The 18897-nt window shown below is 35.4% G+C and overlaps 1 protein-coding gene across 1 annotated transcript in view; it reads left to right on the top strand.

Moving 5' to 3' along the window:
* Positions 1-17684, top strand: part of FAM169A (family with sequence similarity 169, member A) — a 52610-nt gene extending 34926 nt beyond the window's left edge. The window contains exons 6-12 of the mRNA XM_012664571.1: positions 5383-5511; positions 6034-6146; positions 9159-9198; positions 9644-9794; positions 12596-12752; positions 15741-15944; positions 16805-17684. Coding sequence (XP_012520025.1) covers positions 5383-5511; positions 6034-6146; positions 9159-9198; positions 9644-9794; positions 12596-12752; positions 15741-15944; positions 16805-17353 — 1343 coding nt within the window. The 3' untranslated portion in view covers positions 17354-17684. The remainder of the gene's footprint in view (positions 1-5382; positions 5512-6033; positions 6147-9158; positions 9199-9643; positions 9795-12595; positions 12753-15740; positions 15945-16804) is intronic.
* Positions 17685-18897: the final 1213 nt, after the last annotated feature.

Consider the following 18897-nt stretch of genomic DNA (forward strand, 5'->3'; position numbering starts at 1 on the left):
CTATTAATACTGAATTATTTTCACTGAATAGGTAGTTCAGTCACAAATTTTTTAATTTTTTTTTAGTTTTAGGGGTGGGGGGCTGTAAGGTGGAGTGTTCAGTTGCCTTGTTTGTTTTCATTGAGACTGAGTCACTCTGTTGCTCTAAGTAGAGTTCAGTGGTGTCATTGTAGCTCACAGCAACCTCTAACTCCTGGAGTCCAAGCAATCCTTCTCCTCAGTTTCCCAGGTAGCTGGGACTACAGGTCACCACCACAATGCCTGGCTGGTTTTGTTTTTTTTTTCCCCCTTACTTTTTGGTAGAGAAAGGGTCTCACTTTTGCTCAGGCTGCTCTGGAACCCCTGACCTCAAGCAATCCTCTCTCCTCAGCCTCCCAGAGTGCTAGGATTACAGACGTGAGCCACTGTGCCCTGCCAACAAATTCAAAAGATATAAAAAGGTTTCAATCTCTCATTTTGTCCCTTCAGCCACCCTCTTTCTGTTCCTGAGGCAAATAATGTTATCAGTTTCTTATGTATAATTCCAGACATACTTTATGTATATGCAAACAAAATACATATTTTCCTTTTCTACAGAAATGTTATACTTTATACATTAAACCTTTTTTTATTCACTTAATACATTTTATTCCACATCAGTGTGTAAAGACCTTCCTTTTTTTTTTCTTTAACATGGTATGGGGCATTCTTTTTAACAGAGTATGTAACAAATGGATACCGTAACTATTGATGGACATTGTTTCTAGTTTGTTATTTCTACCCACACACTATTCAACACAACACTTCTGAAACCAGATGTGTGGGTGGGAGTATTTCTCCACACAATAGGCAGTTCTCCAGGGACACCATCTGGGTGTCCTCCAATTCAATTCCGACACTGCCTACCTGGAGTTAGCATCAGATCTCACAGATTGAGGACTTGGTCTACAATACAGCCCCCACTTCAGATGCCAATTACAAGTAGTAGGTTGTCACCTGTACTTCTGACTGACTATAAATTGTGGTTCCCACTACCCCTCCTTGGACTCTATTAATTTGCTAGAGCTGCTCACAGAACTCAGGGAAACACTTATGCTTACCTGTTTGTTAAAAGAATATAATAAAGGATACAGATGAACAGCCAGATGAAGAGATACATAGGATAAGGTCTAGATGGGTCCCTAGCACAAGAGCTTCTGTCTGCATGGATTTGGGCTATACTACCCTCCCAGCACATGGATGTGTTTGCTAGCCTGGAAGCTCCCTGATCCCCATAGTTTAGAGATTGTTATGGAGGCTTTATCACATAGGCATGATCAATTATTAACTCATTTCTGTCCCCTCTCCCCTCTCGGGAGAATGGCATGGTGGGGCCGAAAGCTCCATGCTTATGATCATGGCTTGGCCTTTCTGGTGACCAGCCCCCTTCAGGAGCCTACCAAGAGTTGTCTTATTAGAAAAAAACATGCTCCTATCACCCAGGAAATTCCAAAGGATTTAGGAGCTTTGTATCAGGAATTGGAATCAAAGACCAAGTAAGAGAACAAAGATTTTCGTAGCACCCATATTTATAAGAGTATTAAGAACTCTGTCTCAGGAACTGGGCAGACACCAAACATTGAAAAGATCTCCTAGCACCAGTACAATTAAGGAAATTACAAGGGTTTTAGAGCTCTGGGATTGGGGGCAGAGACCATGTGTATATTTCTTAATATTGCTAGCTTCTGTGTTATGCCATGGTTAAAAAAAAAAATCTCAGTGTTTTGAAATCACAGAAGTTGATTTCCCCCTTGTGGTACATGTCCGTCAGTGGCCATCTTTGTCATCTTCACTCCAGCACACTGGCTGACTGAGCAGCTGTAATTCAGGACATTGCCAGTGACCATGTATGGGTATGTATATGAGTTACCCTGACTTAGAAGTCCTGTTGCCCCTGAGGATTCTTGTAAAAACCAAAAGGCATAGCTTGTGATTCAAAAAGGTAAACAGAAAAATGCCTAGTTACAAGTCAAGCTGAGCTTGGGGAGGCTCACAAATATGTGTATCTTCTAGATACTTATGATTAATTCATATCTCACAGTTCAGATGCAGTTTACCAATCAGTGGTCCTTTTTACCATAAGTAATATTACTCACCAAAGTAGTTGACATTTCACTTTTATCAGGTTTGTAGGAAAAGAGTTTTCAAAGGTTAAAGCAAGGTCCTTTTCCTATGAAAAACTGAAAAGTTTTGTGCACTTTTTACTCACGTAATACAGTAGTCCCTCCTTGTCCATAGGTTTTGCTGTCTGTGGTTTTAGTTTCCTGCAGTCAAGCATGGTCCAAAATTATTAAATAGAAAATTCCAGAGATAAACAATTCATAAGTTTTACTTGGTGACTTGAGGAATTAAAAAAAGAAAAAAGGGAAAAAAACCCAGTAAGTTTTAAATTGTGCCATTCATGAAATCTCCTGCTGTCCTGCTCCATCCCATCCAGATTGGGAATCCTTCCTTCCTGTAGCACATCCACGCTGTCTACGCTCCAGACTTGTTAGTCACCAAATAGGCAGCTCAGTTACCAGATCAGCTGTCATGGTGTTGAAGTGCTTGTGTTCAAGTAACTCTTACTTTACTTAGTAATGGCACCAAAACATGAGGGTATTGATGCTGGCAATTTGGATGTGCCAAAGAGAAGCTGTAAAGTGCTTCCTTTAAAATGAAAAGGTGTAAGTTCTCAATAAAGAAAGAAAAATACATTTGCTGAGATTGCTAAAATCTATGGTAAGAACAAATCTTTTATCTGTGAAATTGTGAAGAAGGAAAAAAATTTTTGCTGATTTTGCTGTCACACTTCAGACTGCAAAAGTTATAGCAACTGTGTGATAAGTGCTTAGTTAAGAAGGAAAAGGCATGAAATTTGTGGGTAGAAGACATGATCAGAAACACGTTCCTATTGACAGCAGTTGGGTTGGGCAGTTGCCAATGTTTCAGGCATCCGCTGGGGGTCTCGGAAAGTATCACTCTGGGATAAGGGGGGTGACTGTATATCTAAAGTGGTCAGATCTTGAAAGTGAAATTGCTGGTTCAATCACTTTAGATCTGCATTTCTAAGTTCAATAAATTTTGCTGAATTGCCTTCCATAGAGGTTGTACCAGTTCACACTTCTACCAGCAAGGTATGAAATCCCTTTTTCCTCACATCATAGCAACATAGTTGATCAAATATTTTTGATATTTCTTAACATGATAGGTAAAAAGTATTATTGGGATAGCATCTTAAAAATCCATTTCATTAAATTATAATTTATATACAATAACATGTTCTTATTTTAAGTGTACATTTTGATGACTTCTAACATACATATAGACCCTTGGTACCATAGACACCATGTAGACGTACAGTACTTTCATTGTTCCCCAAAGTTCCCTTTGTCCGTCAATCTAGCTTCCTTCCCCTCCAAACTCCTGGCTCCAGGCAAGCACTGATCTGCTTTCTTTTAATATAGATTAGATTTTTCTTTTCTAGAGTTTCATAAGAAAAAAAATGGAAGTATACAGTATATATACTTCTGTGTCCGGCATTTTATTTATTTATTTTTTTTTTTTTTTTGAGAGAGTCTCACTCTGTTGCCCGGGCTAGAGTGAGTGCCGTGGCGTCAGCCTAGCTCACAGCAACCTCAGACTCCTGGGTAGCTGGGACTACAGGCATACGCCACCTTGCCTGGCTAATTTTTTTCTATATATTTTTAGCTGTCCAATTAATTTCTTTCTATTTTTGGTAGAGACGGGGTCTCGCTCTTGCTCAGGCTGGTTTCGAACACCTGAGCTCAAACAATCCGCCCGCCTCGGCCTCCCAGAGTGCTAGGATTACAGGTGTGAGCCACCGCGCCCGGCCTCGGCATTTTATTTTTGAGATTCATTGATACATATGTCTCAATAATTCATTCCATTTTTATTATTGAGTATTCCTCATTTGTATGGCTATGCCACAGTTTGTTTATTTGCCTGTTGATAAACATTTGGTTTTTTCCCTTTTTTGGCTATAATGAATAAGGCTACATGAAAATATCTTTGTATGGACATATGTTTTCATTTCTTTGGAGCAAATACATAGTTTTTCTTTGGGATAATTTTGTCTTTCGAATTCAAATTTAGAAATTCTTTATAGTCTCTGATACTAATCCTTTGTTGTATTCTAAATTGTATTCTCCCAATCTGTGTCTTTCTAGTATCATTTTCATATAGAGCTATGCAATCCAATACAGTAGCCACTAATTTAAATTAAATATAAGTTTAATTAATATTAAATAGAATTATAAGTTTAGTTTCTCAGGAGCCACATGTGGTTAGTGGCTACTGTATTGGACAGTGCTGATATAGGACATTCCTATCAACAGAAACTTCTGTTGCATAGTCCTTATATAAAAGGTTTTAAATCTTAGGAGTCAAGTTTATCATAATTTTTTATTATAGACTGTGATTTTTGAGTCTTTTATTAAGAAAGCCATCAGAACCCTAATGTCCTAGAGGTACTGTCCTATGTTTTATTTTAAACATTTTGCTTTTAAATATTAGGTCTTAGAATCCATCTAGAATTTATTTTTATGAATGATATTGATGTGAGATCGAGAACTATTTTTTTCTGTATGGATTTTTATTTCAGCACCCTAATTTTAATAGTTTATCCATTCTCTGTTGAAATGTAATGCCTCCTTTGTCATTTGCCAAGTTCTAATGTATGTGTGATTGTTCCTGGTGGGGCGTTTTCTATTTTTTTGGTATTTTCTATTCCTCCCCTGTTTATATATCCAGATGTCAAGACCAGGTTGTTTTAATTACTGTGGTTTTTATAACTGATATCTCCTTGAACAAATCCTTAGTCTTACTTTTCTTCTTAGAACTGACCTGCCTATTGTTTTCTTTCTTTTGTATTTTTAAAAATTGATATATAATAGTTGTACATACTGCATATTTTTTCTTATCTTTTGTTCTTTCATTTTGAATTTGGGATTAAGTTTTGTCAAATGTCATTAAAAAATATATTCTGTTGGGATTTTGTTTGGAATTGCATGGAATTTAGAGGTTACTTTGGTGAGAATTGGTGTTTTTATGCTGTTGAGTCTGACAGTCTTTTTATTCAGTTCTTCTGTAACATTTAATAATTTTGCCTTTAAAGTTGAAGCACATTTTTGTTAGGCTTTTTATTGTTTGATCATGCTAAAACTCTCATTTGGTATTTTATTGAGAATTTTTATTCATAAATGAGACTGTTGTATACTTTTCTTGAGTTGCCTTGGTGATGTTTTGGTATCAAGGTTATGCTATCCCCATTAGGCGAGTTGGGCAGCTTAATTGCATCTTCTTTCTGTTTTTCAAAACAGTTGATATTTGGGATTTCTAGAAAATTCTAAATGTGTTTTTCAGCTTGCAAGCAGTACTTTGAAAAGTATCCAGGAGACCATGAACTCCTTTGGGAGGTTGAAGGTGTTGGGCACTGGTATCAGCGAATACCAGTCACCAGAGCGTTACAGAGAGGAACAGTTAAAATTCCAGGTAAGAATGTTTTCAGTTTGAATGCAAGTCCAGTTTAAAAAGCAGTGGCTAATAATGGTTGTGACTTACAGTCCAGAGTAGTGTTGTATAATAATGTGATCGTTCTAGTAACAGACCCCCTTGTCTAAAGTTTGAATTTTTATTACGTATTAACTTTGGAGTCACTAATAAGGAGACCTTGAATAGCCCACTTGAATGTAACAGCCCAATAGTAGGAATTGGTGGGTAAGAAATAAAGGCATTACTAAAACAGCATAAAATAGGCATCCGGGCATCAAAGGTTAGCACCTACTCTCATGCATCTCTCCCCAAAGTCACTAAGTCCTTATAACTATTTAACACTCTGTATAATGGCAAGGTTTCATTATAAGATATTGATGAGGGAATATCTCACACCTAGATGTTCTATACCATTCTGTCCCGGGTGCTATTCAGCGCTTTTGTGAAAATCACTACAAACAATGTTACAATTAAAATCAAATACAGATTGGGTTACAATTTTTAAAATTCTTCTATACACAGCAGTTTCTCATATTGAACCTAAAAGACCTGTGTCTGGAGAATATGGTCCCACACCTATTCCAGAATATGAAGCAGGAGCTGAAGACAATCAGTCTAGTGAGATTCCTCTAACTGTAAGTACACTGTATGTTCATTGTAGGAAATAATAATTTTTGTGTTTTTTAAAAACAGGTTCAGTTTATATTTACGTTTTAAATGTTATAGTTCATTCAACAAGCTTTCGTAATTTCTATTTGTTAGTTTTTCTGGCATCTTCTGTTAATTGATTGTTAAAGGCTTAATTTTCCTAGAAAAATAATCTTGATAATGGTATTAAAATATAATTTAATCATGTTAATGGTATTAAAAGATAAAGGTAATTTAGAATATACATAAAATAATATAGAGGAAAATGAAAACCTGTAATCCTACTATTCAGGTACAGCCACTGATAACATTTTGGTGTATGTATTTAATATTATATAGTGTAAAGCATGTATCTATACACTTTATTTTTGTTTTTATTACCTTCAGCTGCTTCTAACTGCTTTTCTCTGTTAATATAATATTGGTAGCATTTTCTATGGCATTACTGTTTTAAAACATGATTGTTAGATAGCACACTATTACTTATTTTATGTAAATAACCATCATTTATTTCCTTAACATAGGATACTTAAATTTTTTACATTTTTAAGTGGTGCAAAAACAAACACATTTATACACAATTCTTTGTGCATATGTAATTATTTCTCTGCACATATACGTGAATTTCTAGAAGTGGAATTATTAGTAGGTCAAAGATTATGAAGTTATTATGGAAAGCGTGAGTGTGTATATGCTAGGTCTTTGTAGAATGCAGTGCACTTTGCAAATACCAGGTATTCTGAAAGTGGACAGGTAGGTCGTCCCATTAGTGAACTCCATAGGACTTACCAGGTCCTTTTCTAGAACTAATGTTATGTGGTACTTGATATTACCCAAAATATGGACCCATTAATGGTATTATGGAAATCTATTTTTATTCAAGGTTTTGTTGTGATGGCATTTATTACAATTGTATTTTTGTACATACGTATCTGAGCTTATTCTTAGTGAGTGTTAAATATGCCTATGTAAATGCATAGGCATTTGAGAGATAAGTGCTTTGGAGAATTATTTGTGGGTCTTATTTTGTGTTTTAATTAGCATGAGAATTGACTATATTTGAATGAAAAAATTTTAAACATTTTTAAGAATAACATAAATAATATATATAAAAAGTTAGATTTTTTGTTTTCATTTTTTCTGCATTTGGAACTTCACACTTTAGAATAAGCCCCTGTTGTTCTATTACAGTCCAGATTCCTCAGATATACACAGATTCATTTAGTATTGGCCAGGTATCATAAAATCAAGGAAAGAAGAAAATCTGTTCTTCCCATAATGTAATGAGGGTAATGATTTACTTTAATATTAAGGCACATAATTTTAAATGTGTCATTTGAGTGAGGATATATTACAGTGGCACCATTCTATAAGGTTGACAGCATAAATTAGATTATAGAACCTAACCTAATTAAATTAAATCAGATTTTTGGGGGGCCTGACCTAATTAAGTTAGATTTCGGAAATTTATATTCTTTCACGTTACTTTAATGTTTTAATAGTTCAAGGAAAATGTTTATTTCTCATATTAAATGATTTACTTTATGTGTCTTTTTGTCATTATCAGTAACCACAGGAGGAAGTAGTTTGTTTATTTCAACTACGTGATTTATTTTTTAGGTGACGATGGAATTTTTATCTGCTTTTTCCTAAAACATGTATTTCTCTCATGATACTTTTTGTACCATTTATTTATTCATCTTTATATCTTATCTGTTTCTAGTTGAACTACAGGCTTCTTAAAGATAAGATTTTATCATATCATCTGTCACAGTTGCTCCCTCTTTTGCGTTTTATAAATAGAGCTTGTCAAAATCTGTGTGCCTACCATATACAAGGGTTTTAGTAATCCTGTAATGGATGGACGGTGGTTTCTATAATAAAGTAGGTGCTGTGCCAAACACTGGACATGTAGATACGGTTCTTATACACATGGGAGAACTAGATGGTTCATTGTTGGAAACAGATATGTAAACAAAATATGCTACAGGATGATAATTGCCTTAATTATTATAGCAAGTGATGGGAGGCTCATAGCAGAGTATGACTTTTAAAGGGTGGGAGTTCTAGGACTAGAGTTGTTGGGGCACTCCAGAGGATAGCATATTGAAAAAAAATACAGAGATGTGAAAGGAAATGGCATGACTGATATGAAAGAGGAATGTGGTATTGAAGAGGTTGAGAGTTTGTATTCTAGGCAGTGATAGATCATTAAAGTTTTTTTTTTTTTTTTTCTTAAAGCAAGCGAGTGGCACAATTTGTGATTTGGAAGTATCACTCTGTCATCAGAGTGGAAGGGATTAGATGGGGTGTAATTAGAGGGATACCAGTGAGGAGGCTAATTGGAATAGTTCAGGTTAAAGATAATAAAGGCCTGAAGTAAAGAAATGGCAGTACAAAGGACAGAGCAGTTTTGAGAAATTCTTCAGTTAAAATTGACAGGCTTTGTGTTTGATTAAATGAGGGATAGGAAGAAATCATTACTGCCTCACTGGTTTCTGTCTGGAACAACTGACTGAATTGTTATTGCCATTAACCAAGATAGGGGATAATATTGGGGATGATAAAGTTTATTTTGGGAAAGGTTGGATGTGAAATTAGGTGGGACACCCACTGCGAGACATTTCATTAGAAATAGAGCTTTGAAAATCAGAAAGTTAGGAAGCTTAAGGTGTATATTTGGATTGATCAGCAAATAGATGTTGAAGTTAAGTTGGTAGGTTAAAAAGTAAAGGGAGAGTATATGGACTGAAAAGAGAAGGTGGCCGAGGACAGACACTAGGACACGCCAGTATATCCCACTGTAACCTATGGATGGCTTGCATATGTTCTTAGCCTTATCATTAACTGAAGCTTTGTTTTTAAAGTAAATTTTCTTAACAAAAAGTGTTACTTGAAAAACATTTTAAAAGTTTTTCTGTGAAGCTGTGAGTGAAACAGATTGACAGGTAGAAAAAATAGTCTAAAACTTTGGGTTTTAATCTATATCTCTGTTTTAGATTGATTCTCTAAAAGATGCCTTTGCAAGTACTTCTGAAGGTAAGAAATTCAGCTGATTATCAGTAAGTGAGACATTTTGAATTAAGGCTGTGTGTGTGACTTATCCAGCTGTAAAATCTAGATCTGGATTCTAAGGCTACCACTGCCACTGATTTTGCTACGTGAACATTTAGTAAACCATTGTACCTCTCTTTTCCTTACCTGTAAGATGGGAGAGAGTGTAAATGAAAATGCAGAAGCACTTTTGCAAAGCTGAAGGTAACATGGAAATGTGAGGAATGAATATTGACAAAGTTACTTTATAGTGTAGAAAAAGACATAAATTATAAAATAATTTTCTTAGCCTGACGTAAGCAAGGGAAGGGCAAACCTGTATGATGGTGGGCAATATATGAAAACTAGCATAGTTCTTGCATTTCTCTGTATTGTATTAGGTAATCCTTTGAATGCATAATCAAGGACAGTTTTGCCATTTTCTCCTAAGGTCATGATAAAACGCCTGTTTCTACTCGTACTCGCAGTAGTAATCTAAAGCGACCAAAGATTGGAAAACGGTTTCAGGATTCTGAATTTAGTAGTTCTCAAGGTGAAGATGAAAAGACTCCCCAGACTTCACCTACAGCTTCAATCAACAAGTAAAGACTTGCTATTTTACTCTTATTATTTTGTTTACTCTTATTTTCATAATATTTAGCATTTAAGGTAGAGGCTATTATTGCATTGTTTGTGTAGCAAATGACCTTGGTGTAGAAGTTTGTATTTGAATTCTTCTATAAGATTACTGGTTATGTGCTTCCTAGTGGTGTTAACTTGATAGTGTTACAGGGAGAAGTTGTTAGTAGGAGAGTGGTATAAACTCACTGTTTAATCTCTCATGTGAAAATCCAGGAGAATATTCTAGTGATTATATTATCCCAAATGAGTCATTATCACCAACTTCGAATTTGATTTTTTAGTAATGCTGAGATTTAGTCAATTTTAAAAACCTTCAATTTTAGTTTATTAATTGATTCATTTTACTGAGCCACTGTATATAATTTATAAATTAGGGCTACCCACAAATAGTGCAGTAAATTCCTCTGGGAATTTAGTAGCCAAACTGAATCAACAGAATAGTTGGGTCAAAACTTTAGCGTTTAAGCCGGGTACGGTGGTGTGTGCCTATAATCCCAGCTACTTGGGAGGCTGAGGCAGGAGGATTGCTTAAGACCAGGAGTTGAAGACCAGCCTGGGCAACATAGCGAGACTCTGTCTCTAAAAATAATAAAATAAAATAAAATATATAAAATAAAAATCTTTATTCTCTGTCTTTTTTTGAATGTTAAGGCAAGATTCTAAATTTTATAATAAAATTAGACTTCTGCTAATAGTTTTGCCAGTTGTTCCTGAATCAACCATTTAGTTAATTCATAACTTTGCCATTTTAACTGTCAAATTTTTTTGCTAAGGTAGGGAATTCTGTAACTATGCTAATTTCGTTATGTAAATAATTTTAAATTTGGGTAATTAAATATGTAAATGTTTTATCTTGGTGAAAAATTCATAGTGTTAAAGGCAAATATAAGTAAATATTTAAATCTGGTAATTTGCAAAAAGAATAAGAGTTTACATAACCAGTTTTCTCACTGAGCAATATTTTGATGTAGTACCCTTTTTAGAAGGGAATAAATATATCAATTCTGGAATTAATGTGGAATTTTGTTTACTTTTCATAAATAGAATAGTAAGACTAAATGCTTGAATATTTCCTCGGACATAGGAAGAACAAACATCATCTTTGCCCTTGAAGAATTGACTGCTTAGTGGTAAAGACAGACATTTACACAGTTAAGAGCACCGTAAGGTAGAGAATGCTGCAAATGCAGACGAGAGACTGATTGGTTCTAATTGAGGGAGTGGAGAGATTTGGCATTTGGGCCAGGGCTTCAAAGATAAGTAGAAACTCAACAAATAGTTGAGAGAGAAGACTTTCTACTGTAAGGGTCCACCAGGTATGGTCTGTAGGCCAAATGTGGCCTGCCACCTGTTTTTGTAAACAAAGTCTTATTGTAAGACATGCTCATTAAGTTTATGTATTTGTTTTATTATGGTTGCTTTTACATTACGGTGACAGAGATGAATAGTTGGAACAGAGAACATATGGCCCACAAGGCCTAAAGGAAAAGTTTGCTGACCCCCTATCTACACCAGGGCTGTCCAATAGAACTTTCTGAGATGATAGAAATGTTTTGTATTTGCACTGTTCAGTATAGTAGCCACTAGACAGTGTGCCAGTTGAGTACTTGAAGAACTGAATTTTTTATTTCATTTAATTTTAATTAGTTTAAATGTAAAACAGTGACATGTGTCTTGTGGCTACTATATTAGTGAAAGAATAACCTGAACAAAGCTAGGAGGAACACTGATAAGGATATATAAGACAAGTAAAAATACAAGTGTCTGATCCTGCATGTTAGCCTTGAAAGGAGGTATACGTTATTCACTGAACTTACAGAGAACCAGCAGAAGTTTCTGAGCTGGGCTGTCACAGGTGTAGATAACATGTATTAGAAAGTCAGCTCTGAAAGCCTTGAAGATGTACTGCAAGCCTGAAGATGAGTTGGGAAAAAGTTACAGGGGTCCAGAGAGAATTGGGGCCTGAAGCAGGGCTGTGAAAATGGGAAAAGAAAGTTAGGGCTATGTTCGAAAGGCATTTTGAGGGTTGAACTAAACCGTATAAATTTTTTGTTTGTTTGTTTTCTTTTTTTTTTTGGAGACTGGGTTTTGCTCTATTGCCCTGGCTACAGTGCAGTGGTGCATCGTAGCTCACTGCAACCTCAAACTCCTGGGGTCAAGTGATCCTCCTGCCTCAGCCTCCCAAGTAGCTGGTACTATAGGCATGTGCCACCACATCCGGCTAATTTTTCTATTTTTTGTAGAGATGGGGTCTCACTCAGGCTGGTCTCGGACTCCTGACCTCAAGTGATTTTCCCACCTCAGCCTCCCAGAGTGCTAGGATTACAGGCGTGAGCCACCTTGCCTGGCCTAAACCATATGATTTATTGTCCAAGCGGACATTTTTGAGAATGAAAGGGGCATTATTAATAATTATGCCAGTATCCATAATTATGGACAAAAGTCTATAAACTGGTACTGCGTCAGGTAAACTGTGATATATGTTCATCTAATAGAATGAGATCCAATAAGATATGGATAGAATGAAAAGGAGGGTCCAGTTAACATGATTGAGAAGATGATGATGTTATTAATTGAACCAGAGAACAAAGTGGGAAAGAGAACAAGTTTATAAGAGGATGAAGAGATTAGTTTTAAAATCTGAAGTTGTTAACTGAACACAGTTGATTCTCTAAAATATTACTTTGTTAAGAAAGGATTCCTGAAAGTTTATATTCATCCTTAATGAAACAAGTAAGAATGCTTGTCTTCGGTTTTCTAGACTGGAGTCTACTGCACGCACATCAGAGAGCTCAGAAGAATTCTTGGAAGAAGAACGTGAACAGAGAGTGATTGAATTTGAAGATGAAAGCAGTGATAAAGATGCACAGCCAGCGCCAGAAACCCAGCCACACTTAGAGAAGCAAGATGGTAAAAAGGTGTGACTAAGATGAATGGAATTAAACTAAATTTTAACTTTCTTAATCCTATTATTAGGAAAATATAATGATGTAGAGTCTTAGTAGAAATTGTATTTAGTATTGAAAAGCACATATTTATTAAGCAAGATGAAGTACTAGAGTTGGGGAGAGGATAAAGTTATGATTTTAATTATATATTTCTGAATTTATAAAAGTTTGAGTTATATCAAAGATAAAATAGGGGATGTTTAAGTAGTAAGATCCTTCAGTGCATTTAAAATACAATTTGTGGAATTAAACACACTTAAGTACGTAACTGACGTGACCATAAGTTCTACCTTATAGACCCAATTAGAATGCCTTCAGGTCCAACAAGTCTTCCGTTGCACCTGTTTTGGTTTGAAGGATAGGAATTAGTTATCCAGAAAAAAAAAATAACTGACCACAATTGATCTTACAAATTCCTGAAAAAGTAACTAAACTCTTTTTTTTTTTTTTTTAATAAACCAGTAGAAAACAGACCCGTTGTGGTGTCTCAAACCTGTAATCCCAACACTTTGGGAAGCTAAGGTGGGAGGATCACTTGAGGCCAGGAATTAAGAACAGCCTGGGTAACATAGCAAGACCCTGTCCCTACAAAAAGTGTGGTGGCATGTGCCTGTAGTCCCAGCTGAGGCAGGAGGATTGCTTGAGCCCAGGAGTTTGAGGTTGCAATGAGCTGTGTTTGGGCCACTGTATTCTAGCCTGGGCAACAGAGTGAAGACTTTGTCTCAAAAAAAAAATTAAAAAATGAATAAAATAAAATGAACACTAGAAAACAAATAGGCAAACCCTTTGTGACTAAGTAAACTCTTCATCTGGCTTGATTTCTGTAGCTTCACAAATACTTATCTCTATCTTCTTTTTTCCTCCTTTCCATTTCCTCTCCTTTCTGTCCTTTTTTTTCCTTTAGTATCCTTAATCTTTTCTTCTCTACAGATTCCTTATTTCTTCTTTCATATGTACTTAAGTTTCCTGAAAAACCTTTTACTTGTTTGCCAAGTCTAGCCAGCAGGTGAATAAGTGAAACTTTATTACTGGCTTTATTTTCTTAAGTCACTCTGCTATTCAGCTCCTGTTTCCTCTACTTCATGAAACTATATTTTTTAATGGCAGTTTTCTTCTGTGGAAAATAGGGAAAATGAAGAAAAGCACATTTTTAAAAAATAGGATTTATATGCATCTAGATATTTGTGGAAATATATATTTGTGGCTTTTTCTGTCTTTTAAAAGCTTAAGATTATACTGTACATACTTCATATAACCTGTTTCATTTATCCAACCAGATATACACCAGTGACAATTTCCATTTTAATTGTGATGCCTTTTTTTTTTAAACCTGGGTTGAGTACTCTCCCTTCCTCAAACTTCTCCAGTCCCCTGGCTTTATTACACTACTGTATTTTGATTTCTTGGCTTTTCTGTCTCTGAAGTTTTATTTATTTTTTTTACTCTTCTTCCTGCTTTTCCCCCTCTTATTGTCGACACTATGAAAAACTCATTTCTTGACTTTCTGGTCTTTGGTTCATGTTCTCTCTTTTGAAAATGCATCTAGTCTAATGTCTTTAATTGTCTCTATAGGGATGATGAATAATTCTAGATCTTCAATATTGACCCAGACTCTAGTCCCATAATATCATTTGCCTTCTGAATATTTCTATTTAGACAAACATCTTGTCTCATATTAAATTCAACAGAATCTCAAAATTCTTTCTTAGTATGGCTCAATCGATTATGAGTAGCTCCACCTCCCGAGTAGCTGGACTATAGACATGTGTGCCACCACACCTGGCCAATTGTTAAAATTTTTTTTGTAGAGATTGGGTCTCACTATGTTGCCCAAGTTGGTCTTAAACTCCTGGCCCTAGTTTCCTGTTTCTCATCCTTCACTCTGTTCTCAAACCTAAAAGTCGAAGGACTTTTCTCTTCCATTGCTTCTTTCTTTTAGTTACTCACAAAAATGTACAAATTAATTTATAAATTTAATTTATACATTTCTCCCACTCTGGTCCTTTTAAGAGTTTTATTATAATTACTTGCTGTGTGCAATCTATTCTCTATGTCATCTGGTATATAGTAAAGCATATTTTTATAATATACATTTATTACAGAAAATTTTTATTTTAGGAAAAGTTTATTGTAGTTACTTTATTTTAGAAAATTTTATTATAGAAAAATAAAAGTCTCTGATTTCAACATCCCTTTTGGAAAATTATCCCCTATGTGTTAGGGGTCCTATATAATATGGCCAAGTCTAGTTCTGAACATTCAAGTGCGTTAGTTCTCTAATTTTAATAATGGTAATAAAGATCCCCTTAATGATTAGAATGTCACTAGTATCAATTAGAAATATTTGACATTACATTGAAGTAAATTGGTAAACATTAAAAGAATAATTTGAGAAATTGGAGGGCTTGTGTTAATCAAATTGCATTTCTGTATTTTAATAATATGATGCAAGGAGCAGGATTATTCAGAAATGACTCTGGGTTGAGTGACAATGAGCTAGCTGAGACTAGAGCTCTTTTCCCCCAGCAGGAAGCAGCAGTCAAATTCAACTTCCCATGAGACAGGTAGTGCTTCCTCATTGTGGTGAGGTAAACTGCAACATCCCCAGGCCCCAAAGGTTCCAGGTGCTGAACAGCTGGTATTAAGTAAAGAGCAGGACTCCCTCTGGATCCTTTGTACTGAAAAGGGTCTTCCCATGCTTGCCCTATAAGAAGGAAGAAAGGAAGGGTGCTGGGTCTTTTCACTGAATCTCAGACCCACAAGTTTCTTTTCTTTTCCTGACTCTGCTTCATGAGTTTCCCGTTTTCCCCCAGTAAGACTCTCCTTAAACGCATACCTTCCAATGGAAATTTATCTTGAGTCCTGATGCTTGACAGGTAGGGACTGAGAAGGGACTTACTTTGCATGACAGATAAGTTTGTAATTATGTCCTAATCTCTCCCGCCATCCATGATGTAGGAATCTGAATTAGAGCCTATGAATGGTGAGATAATGGATGATACTCTTAAGACCTCACTTATAACTGAAGAGGAGGACTCCACTAGTGAAATTTTAGATGAAGAATTAAAATTACAGTCTTTTAATTCCAATGAAGACTCTACAAATCTTGTTCCACTGGTGGTAGAATCTTCAAAACCCCCTGAGGCTGATGCACCAGATAAGGTAAGGGAGGAATAAACCTAATGTTTTGTAAAGTATGCCAATGTTGGTGATGTGGCGGGGGCAGAGGGTGTAGTACATATATCTGCCTCCACCTTAAGATGTACAATCCTTTAGGAAGATTAACTTTTATGCTAGATTTGATAGTGTAAGAAAATGCAATTAGTAATATTTCATAAATTCAAATTGTTATAACTGTATTCATATCTGACTTACTTTGTAGACTTAGGGAAATGCTTAGAAAAATGGATAAAGCATTAATTATCAAATATTTGAGTACCTATTGCTTACATAGTCTATGGCCAATACACTAATTTTAATTTGCTTTAATTAGGAAGACAGATTAGATTAGTGGGAAAAAAACTTGGTGGAGGATTTTAAAATAAATTTAATTGTGTTACTTTTGAATATTCCAATTTATGGCTAAAACAGTGTTGTATAGCGTTATTTTATTAGTGTCTCACCTGAATAAATGAATAAAACTTCCAGTGCAATGAAACCATAGTTAAACTTAGTGGGTGGCGGTGTCAGGTCCCAAGGGGTACTTGGTTCTGGCTCCAGTAATGCCAGGAAACTGGAAATTTTGAGTTGATTCATGGTTTTGAGGAATCTTGGTAAGAAGTTTAAAGGGTCTTAAGTATACTATCTGAGGTAAAATAATTACTTTCATTATATGTTTAAGAACTTAGTGTATCAAAATTACCATGTTGAGACAATTTTGAAGAGAGGGTTATATTCAGAATATGTACATGAGTGACAAAAATAATGAATACTGTAATTCAGCATCATTGCATATTAGTGTCTAATTTATTTTAGAACTATATTGCAAAAGTTTATTTGTTGACCAGGCTATTTATTTTCAGACCCCACGTATAACTGACTCAGAAACGTTGATAGATGAAGGCCCATCTGATGAAAAGGGGCACACTGAAGAGAAACTGTCTCTAGTTTCAAGAAAGAAAGCACATCTTGGGAGTTCAGACAATGTTGCTAGTATTTCAAATGAAGAACGATCTGACACTGGTTTTCCAAACTCTGTGATAGCTGAATTTTCTGAAGAACCGGTCTCTGAGAATTTATCACCCAACACTACTTCTTCATTGGAAGACCAGGGGGAGGAAGGGGTACCTGAGCCCCAGGAAACATCTACTCCTCTTCCTCAGAGTTCTTTGATAGAGGTTGAACTTGAAGATGTGCCATTTTCACAGAATGCAGGACAGAAGAACCAGTCAGAGGAGCAGTCTGAAGCATCTTCTGAGCAACTGGATCAATTTACCCAATCAGCAGAAAAAGTTGTGGATAGCAGCTCAGAGGAAATAGAAGTGGAAGTGCCTGTGGTTGACAGGCGGAATTTAAGAAGAAAGGCCAAAGGGCATAAAGGACCTGCTAAGAAGAAAGCCAAGCTGACCTGAATGAAGAAATGCAGATTATAAATCCTCTTCTTTGTAACATAATTGTTATTTTTAAAATATGGTAATTAATAAACAGCATGGGACACAGGACAAAAATTTCCAAAATTTCAATTTGAACTTATTTACTATGGATTTTTTCTCTTCCCTTTAGGACCTAGGATTCACCATTCTTTTTAATTTTTCAGGCTATTTTTTGTAAATGCAATTTTTTATTTTTATTAACCATGTTTCAATTTTGGGAAACCAGATCATATTATATTTTCTTTAGCAGGTGAGACATCTGACCATTAATATTTCAAAAAGTATAATTAAAAAACTGTGAAAGTAGTAGGCTTTCCAATACTTGTAAGGATCACAGATATCTTTTATACTAAGGGTTTTAATAGTAAAACTTGGTGAGGGTTCTAGAAGTTTTATCTTAAATATCAAAACTAATCACCATTTTTAAAAATGGAGACATGCCTAAACAAAAATAAGCGTCAGTAAATTAGGATAAATAAAACTTCAAATAAATGAGAGCACAAAAACAGAAACTTACAGTCAAAGGTTTATGAAGATATTTTGGTTTTGGTCTCTTAATCCTAGTTGTAGATGCAATTTCTTCCATTGACCTCAATGTCTGTGGAAAGGTACACACAAAATCTGTTCAATGACTCATTCTTTCTATCATCTGATATTAATGGTACTATTAGGAATTTAACTGTGGCATGTGGGCACTAATTATTTAAAATTCCATTTGAAGTATTAGTTTGGTATGGTTTTTTCTATCTCTGCATATTTACAGATGCTTACAAGCTTAAAAAGTACACTTTCAACATTTAATGAGGTTAAACATCCCACTAATATAATTTAGGGATGTGGTTTAACTTGGACTATCTGGTCCTGATCAGATAGATGAATTAAGCTGGAGATTATACATTTATCCCCACCCAGTTAACATCTATACTTCAGAAGTGTGAGGCTCCTTCCTAAGGCTTCTCCTTAATCCTGCCACTGCCCTAATTCTAGAGTCTTATTTATATTCCCCTCAGCTTTCCTTCACTTCTCTAACTCTCAGAGTTGTTCCCCAGTCAGAATATCATCCTGCCTGTGGGCTTATACCCTTGATACTCATTTTTTGGGTAGGTTTGGAGCTGCACCCCACAATCTTAGACCTAGATGGCAGGAGTAAAACTGCCCTAGGAGTTGTAGTTACAAGAACTTAAATCAAATTGGAGGCTTCAGTTGTCCCTTTGATCTTGCTCACTCTTGATTTCTTCTGAGTACTGGTTGCAAGCTATTAGCAGTTTGTTATGTGTACATTGTGTTGCCATGGCAAAAGCCTTTGTCTAGGAAAATTTTAAAAACAAAATCCCTGAACTGTTAATTTTTGTATAGTAATTTATTTTAAAATGAACAAAATGATTTTCTTAGAATCCAAAGAGAATCTCAAAACAATCTTACTCTTTGGAAGTATTAAATGTACTCAAATTTGCACTTAATTGGAGAATGTTTTGAGACCATTTAGGCTGTTTTTAAAATAGCTTGATCTTGATCCTTTGTGT

The sequence above is a fragment of the Propithecus coquereli genome, unplaced genomic scaffold (genome assembly GCF_000956105.1).
Source record: "Propithecus coquereli isolate 6110/MARCELLA unplaced genomic scaffold, Pcoq_1.0 Scaffold9, whole genome shotgun sequence".
Classification (NCBI taxonomy): domain Eukaryota; kingdom Metazoa; phylum Chordata; class Mammalia; order Primates; family Indriidae; genus Propithecus; species Propithecus coquereli.